The sequence below is a fragment of the Microtus pennsylvanicus genome, chromosome X (assembly GCF_037038515.1).
Source record: "Microtus pennsylvanicus isolate mMicPen1 chromosome X, mMicPen1.hap1, whole genome shotgun sequence".
NCBI classification, from domain to species: Eukaryota; Metazoa; Chordata; class Mammalia; order Rodentia; family Cricetidae; genus Microtus; species Microtus pennsylvanicus.
Window position 1 is genome coordinate 139,586,683 of NC_134601.1, and position 7,516 is coordinate 139,594,198.

The 7,516-nt window shown below is 42.4% G+C and overlaps 1 protein-coding gene across 1 annotated transcript; it reads right to left on the bottom strand.

Moving 5' to 3' along the window:
* Positions 1-2,037: 2,037 nt before the first annotated feature.
* Ppp1r2c (PPP1R2 family member C) lies at positions 2,038-2,586 on the bottom strand. Its single transcript, XM_075958538.1, has one exon. It carries the CDS (start codon positions 2,584-2,586, stop codon positions 2,038-2,040), a length of 549 nt encoding a protein of 182 aa, XP_075814653.1.
* Positions 2,587-7,516: the final 4,930 nt, after the last annotated feature.

Below are 7,516 nucleotides of genomic sequence, written 5' to 3' on the forward strand. Positions count from 1 at the left end.
AGAGTCTGCTTTAAAACAGGGGAGGGGGAAGATGAAAGAAAGCATGTTTTTTGGAAGAATAAACTGTTTTTTTTACCCAACATGCATAAGCAGGTTCTGTGGTGCAAAAAATGCTCTGCCTATACAATGATAACAACTCTTATATGTTTAAGGCACTAATAATGTCTAATATTGTATAGAGAACTATGTTTATGCTAGTGGATAAGAATACCTGGTGTCTTTTCCCATGCACACATATAGACACAGATAGCATACACTAACATGCACAAGTTTTTCAGTTCCCACTAGATCTTTGCAATCTCTATTCTTAAACCCTTCAAAGGCCTCTTGAACATGAAGTTTGGGCTGCTGAAACTCAGCCTTCTCTGCCTCTCACTGAATAAATGTTGACATTGAGTGTTTCATCCTTCCATGTATGATCTGAATTTTCTAATTACAGATTTTATAAATAGTAGTGTTAATTTTTTTGAGATGTCTATAAGAAATGAGTGGTAGTATTCATCAAATTTAAATTTTGGAGGTTCTGTCTTCCTCTTTCCTTGCCTACGTATTTTCCTGATCATTGATGTGGGACTGTGTTGTGGAAATGAGTAAGCACCACCCTGTACAAAGGGAATTTTCAAGTATACACATCCTGTTGACACCATTATGCTATTCTGTTCAGCATTCTTATCTGTTATTCCATATATGTGTGAATTAGTAATTGTTTCCCCCTATGTCTTTGTATTGCCTATGCTGTAGGGCAGTGGGAGCTGCATCATCTTCTTCTTTTGAGCAAAAACAGATCCTCAAACTGGTTTCCCTGTCTTTTTCAATTTTTTAAAGATTTATTTTTATTTTTATGTGTGTTGGTGAAAAGTCTGCATATATGTCTCTGCACCACATGGATGCAATCCATCTGGAGGCCAGAAGATGTTGGATCCTCTGGAACTGGAGTTACCAATGGGTGCCTGGAATTGAACCTGGGTCCTCTGCAAGGGCAATAAATGCTACTAATAGTTGATTATGTCTTAAGGTTTGTATTTTATTTTATTTTCAATTGTGCGTGTGTGTGGCAGGAAACGTGTGCATGAGGACAGAAGAGGGCATTGAGTCTCCTGGTAATGGAGCTAGAGTTGCAAGCAGCCCATTGCAGGTGCTAGAAATTTCACTTGAACCCTCTGCAAGAGCAGTGTGTACTCGTAACCACTGGACCATCTCTCCAACCTTCTTTGTCTTCATCTTCAGGACTACGGGAACTTTGAAGACAGCACTCTTCTTCTGAAAATTGGTGCTTATTCTATAATCATCTGGAAACCATTTCTCTTTCCAATAGGTATATAACAACTACCAGAATGCTGTCCCCTCCTCAACCCACCTGTGGCCTTAGTAGACACCATTTGAAAAACAAGCAGGCACCCTCCCCACAAACCCCTAGGAGAGGCTGTGCTTCATTCATTTTTTTCCTCCCCCTACTGCTTGCAACTACACCAGACAAGTGTCTCTGCTGGGTAAATATATATTCATTTGTTAGAAATGTGTCTTTGTAGCACTGAATGTCTCTAGTACCTTGTTCTCCAGTCATGAAATAACAAACTTCTAGAAATGGGGGACCCATGTGGCTATAAAAAGGGTACTATTATTTTTTATAATATGTTCATTACCATTTCTAGCATATTGCCAAATAGATAAAGGGTACACAGATTTTCATTCCCGCATTCCTTCCCACAAGCAGTTCTCAATCAAAAATTAGCTCAAGGCAGTCTTCAAATTAAAAAAGGAAGCCGATGATTATTGGCGCAGGAAATAAAGCACAGCCACCAAAGACAGACATTTAAGCCAATTTAATATTTTCTAAGATTACCATTTAATCCCTGCATGACAATTAAACACTATTAAACAGTTAAATGGATAAGAACTATCACACTAAGACCATGGGTTCTAAGAAGCAAGAAGCAGCGATGGTATAGGCAATGGCAACAGCAACCGCAGATCTTATACGCGTTTTGATGGAATTTCTAGATGTTCGTCGGAGCTTCTTCTGTAGTAGTCTTTTCTTCAAAAATTTGAATGAAGATGTGGTTGGTTTTCATCTTCCTCTACTTCAGACTGTAGCTCCTCCGATATCAGTTGTCTGGCCAATTTGATGTTCAGTCCTTCGTTGTAATGTAGCTTTCTTTTCAGTTCAAATTGTCTTTGCCTTTCTTGCTTGTCTAGGAAGAATTTGCTGGTATGTGCACCGCTGCTTTCTTGCTCCTCACCTTGATAGATGGTTCCAAAGGTGTCAGTGGCTGCGAGTTTCTTCGCTAAGGTGTCAGGGGTTACAGCTTCCTTTCCTTGAACTTCATTCATGGTGTCTTCTCCATCGTGTGGCACACTGGCATAGGGATTGCTGGGCTCGTTCATCTTCATTAAGTCATAGTCTTTGTAGGATGGATAATGAGTTGCTAGTATGTTGGATTCGTCCCACTTCTGTGATTTCTTACGCTGTAACTCCTGGGTGCCAGATCTTCCGGATGGCTGAGTGGAATCCTCCACTGAAGATGTTGAACTTTTGTTTTTGAGTATTCCCTTGATGGGGCGATGTGAGGTGGTGGAGGTTGCCATAACTGGGAAGCTGAGGGCCAAGTTAGAATTGGGCCAGCGCAGCCACTTGTCCGCACTCCGGACTCAAGCAGGAGCTAGATCTGTCTGGCGGACTGGCTCTCAGCACTCCAGTGGCAGCGCCAGGGCTGGGTAGGTCACAAAGGACGGAGTGAGATAAGTCATAATGTACCCAGTTTCGTCATTGCTGCAGCTGCGGCTTAGCGGGCCTCTCTGGTGGCCATCTTGGATTTTGTTTTCTTATTGATTAATATAATAGAAAAACACCCGTTTGTGGTATATGAAAAAGAATCACTATTTTGGGGCTTCTCTACACACTGTGCACAGGGAAGCTATGTGAAACATCTTTCTTACTATCTAACATTTAAAACTCACTACTTTGATTGCAAAGGTGGGTGACCTTAACTAGATGAAAATTTTCTCCTCTCCCTTATGCCCATCCATATGTCCCTCTACACACACACACACACACACACACACACACACACACGTATATGTATACACACACACACACACACCCCGACCCTCCTGTCCTTCTTTATGTCTCAGAGAATAGCCACACCCACAGCTGCTTAGACCATTCAGGATCCTGGGTACAAGTCTAAGACCAGATGAGATGACTCATTCTTCAATCCAGTCAGTCTCTTCTACTGTCACCCTGTTTTAAGTCACTACCACATCTTGGGGTGACTCACCTCAGCCTTTGAATTAGATCCTTGATAGACCTCCCTGCTCCTTTCCAATCTCTGGTTCACTCTCTAGCCACAGAAATCTTGAAATCCTTTCACCCCATTCAATTACTTGTGTAATGTCCCTAACATCAAGACCTGATCCCAGAAAAAAAAGTGACAAGCATGTTCATGCGTGCACCTAGAGAATTATTTCTTAATTTGTGGGTTTGTGACCCTTTTGGCATCAAATAATCCTTTCACAAGGTCACCTAAGACCCATTAGAAAACACAGATATTTATGTTATAATTCATGAAAGAAGCAAAATTACAGTTATGAAGTAACAATGAAAATAATTTTATGTTTGGGGGTCACCACAACATGAGGAATTGTATTAAAGGGTCACAGCAGTAGGAAAGTTGAGAGCCACTGCTCTAGAGCCTTTTCCCAGCCAATTCAACCCACTAAATGCCAAGCTTTTGAGTTAGCCTTTCAATTTGAAAAGCATTCATGACCTTTTTTGTCCAAAAGCACTTGTAAAATCCCCAGAAGCCTTAAATATGCCTTCAGAAATTGCTCTAAACATTATCCTAGAGCCAAACACTGTCTCTCAAAGCAGACAATCCTTCCTGTGCATTTATGCCACCTCTATTCTCCTTGGCAACACTTGAAGTCATTTAAAATATATTGTTTGTGTACAATAGATAGCAAATACCAAGAAGGGAGAATGTAATAAAGACTCACTCCTTGGACTTGATTTAATCAGGTTTCCCTGAGCCCTCAATGTGTAGACCCAACCATCAACTTCCCCACCTGTTGGTACAGAATCCAGTTTGAACTTGAATCCTATTGTCAATTTAGTGAAGCCTCCATTTGGTTCTGATACCCTTCGATGTGTAACCAAATTCCTCATGTTGAATATACTAGACAACTGGTTAGCCTGACCTACTTTAAGGAAGAATCCTGGAAGTTCAGTCTGTCAAGAGTACCCTTACTCCTGCTGTTTCTTGTTAATTTCCCCCTTTAGCAGTTATGGTGCCAGTGACTTGGACAGGATAAGATGTAGCATTAGAAAGCTGAACCTCTTGCCCTGAACTACATGAAGCCTCTACTTTCCTGTCTCTCCATACTCACCATACTGATTAAGGAACCTGTAGGTGAGTCTAAATCCTGAGCTCTGGGTAATAGTCTGCTAACCAGATACATTCTGTTTGCTACGGTTTTGGGTAAGCATGAGCTTTGAAGGTGGGGTAGTGTCCTGGTCTTTTTTTTTTTAAAGGTACCGATGGTTGTTTTCTGTTACTGGATCTTAATGACACAGACTGGGAAAGGTATAGAGAACAAAAGGTTTGATTTATGTTTCTGAAGGCTGAGATGTTCAAGACTGAGCAGCTCTATCTGGCAATGCTCTTCTGTAGAATAGAATTTCCTTCCTAAAATATTAAATGTTATGTGTGTGAGTGTTTTGTTTACATGTACATCTATGCAACATGTGTGCCCAGTATCCAAGAAGGCCAGAAAGAGGGCATCAGATCCCCTGGAACTGGAGTTAAAGACAGTTGTGAACTGCCATGTGGGTACCGGAAATTGAACCCATGTCCTCTGAAAGTGCAGCAAGTGCATTTAACTGTTGAGCCATCTCTCCAGTCCCATTTTCCTGGTAGCTTTTGAAGTCTTTCCTCCCTTTCTGTTTCATCCTACTTCTCTGGTAAGAATCTCCTATTCAGTTCCCTAAGTCCCTGATAACTATGTGTTTTCTCAAATCTGACTAGTTTATTTCTTAGTGGTATTATTTTGCTAAGATAATTTGTAACTTCAGTTGTCTCTTTGAGGAATTTGAGATCTCCCCCACTAGCTTCTGTAAGGCCTCTCCCTTCCCATCATCTCTGATCCTCTTTATTCCTGTCACCACATTCATTCAGTATTCCAGCTTCCTTGAATCCTTTGAGATATCCCATTTCAAACGTCTACCTCTTTCAACTTTGACCATCTTGCATTGTCTGTTGTGGCAGAAACAACAAGCTGGAGGCATAGGGAATGGGCATTAAAGATTTTACCAGACCAGAATTGATATAAAAATTCAAATAAAATACATATGCCATGATAAAGACAGAGAAGCGCAGGAAAATTTTCAGAGTGATAATCTGAGCCCTGCGAGTGAATGTGGTCCTGTTGTGATGGTTTAGAGAAATTGCTTAGTATTAGCCTATAAACTGTTTGTATAGGGTCTTATCTACAAGATAATAAGAAGTGGCATGGTATGACCTGAAGACACTGCTACCAGCATGTCTTTATACACTCACTGTGGCTGTGGTGACAAAGTACATGTGCTCTGCAAAAGACTGTGTCTGTCAACATTTCATCATGGAAGGAGAAAGGGCTTACTGAGTCTCTACCCATCTCTGGAGGATAATTGACAGTAAATGGCCCTGGTCTGAAGGGGTGTCACTTTCTAAAGTAACATCACCACTGAAAGTGGCCCAATGCTCCAGGAAATAATCTCTAACGTATACTCACACATGCAGCCTAATTTAAATTCAGCAGAGATTATACACACAAAGACACATACACATATGAGAGAGGGAGGGAGGGAAAGAGAGAGAGAGAGAGAGGATTGTTGGGAAGCAGGGGGTTTGGTGATGAAAGAAGGCAGGGTGAAGCAGAATGTATGAGGCAGGATAATTAGGGATTAAAAAGATAGAATTTCTTTATGTCCATGTATGAAACTCTCAAAGAAGAAAAAATAAATATTTAAAACTTTTTTTTTCTTTTTTTTTAACATTTTTTTATTGATAAAAGAAGAATAAAGAAAAAAAAACAAATTTCCACCTCCTCCCAGCCTCCCCTTTCCCTCCCCCTCCTCCCACTCTTCTCCCTCTCCTCCCATTCTTCTCCCCCTCCTCCCACCCCTCTCCCCTTCCCCCCACTCCTCTCCCCCTCTCTCTCCAGTCCAAAGAGCAGTCAGGGTTCCCTGCCCTGTGGTAAGTCCTAGGTCCTCCCCCCTCCGTCCATATCTAGGAAGGTGAACATCCAGACTGGCTAGGCTCCCACCAAGCCAGCAGATTGCGTAGGATCAAAACTGCGTGCCATTGTCCTTGGCGTCTCATCAGCCCTCATTGTTCGTCATGATCAGAGAGTTCAGTTTTATCCCATGCTTTTTTTGGTAATAGTCCAGCTGGCCTTGGTGAGCTCCCAGTAGATCAGCTCCACTGTCTCAGTGGGTGGGTGCACCCCTCCTCGTGGTCCCGTCTTCTTTGCTCATGTTCTCCCTCCTTCTGCTCCTCATTGGGACCTTGGGAGCTCAGTCCAGTGCTCCAGTGTGGGTCTCTGTCTCTATCTCCATCCCTCGCCAGATGAAAGTTCTAAGATGATATGCAAGATATTCGTCAGTATTGCGCTAGGATGGGGTCATTTCAGGTTCCCTATCCTCAGCTGCCCAAGGAACTAACTGGGGACCTCAGCTTGGGCTCCTGGGAGCCCCTCTAGGGTCAATTCTCCTGCCCACCCTAAAGTGGGTCCCTTAACTAAGGATTGTGGTTCCGTGCTCCCCTATCCAACCTTCCTTTATCCCGATCCTCCTATTTCCCCAAGTCCCCCCTCCTTCCCTTCTACCTTTTCTCTCCCCATCTCCCCTTACCCCCTTCCCACCCCACCCCCAAGATCCCACTTTTCTCCCCGGCAATTTTGTCTACTTCCCTTATCCAAGAGGATAACGATATGTTTTTCCTTGTGTTCACCTTCTTACTTAGCTTCTTTAGGTTCGCCAATTGTAGATTCTGTGACCCCTATTTATGGCTAGAAACCAATTATGAGTGAGTACATCCCATGTTCATCTTTTTGGGTCTGGGATACCTCACTCAGGATAGTGTTTTCTATTTCCATCCATTTGCATGCAAAATTCGAGAAGTCATTGTTTTTTACCGCAGCGTAGTACTCTAGTGTGTATATAGTCCATACTTTCTTCATCCATTCTTCCATTGAAGGGCATCTAGGTTGTTTCCAGGTTCTGGCTATTACAAATAATACTGCTATGAACATAGTTGAACAAATGCTTTTGACATGTGATAGAGCATCTCTTGGGTAAATTCCCAAGAGTGGTATTGCTGGGTCCAGGGGTAGGTTGATCCCGAATTTCCTGAGAAACCGAAACACTGACTTCCACAGTGGTTGCACAAGATTGCATTCCCACCAGCATTGGATGAGGGTACCCCTTCCTCCACAGCCTCTCCAGCAAAGGCTATCCTTGTTGTTTTTGACTTTAGCC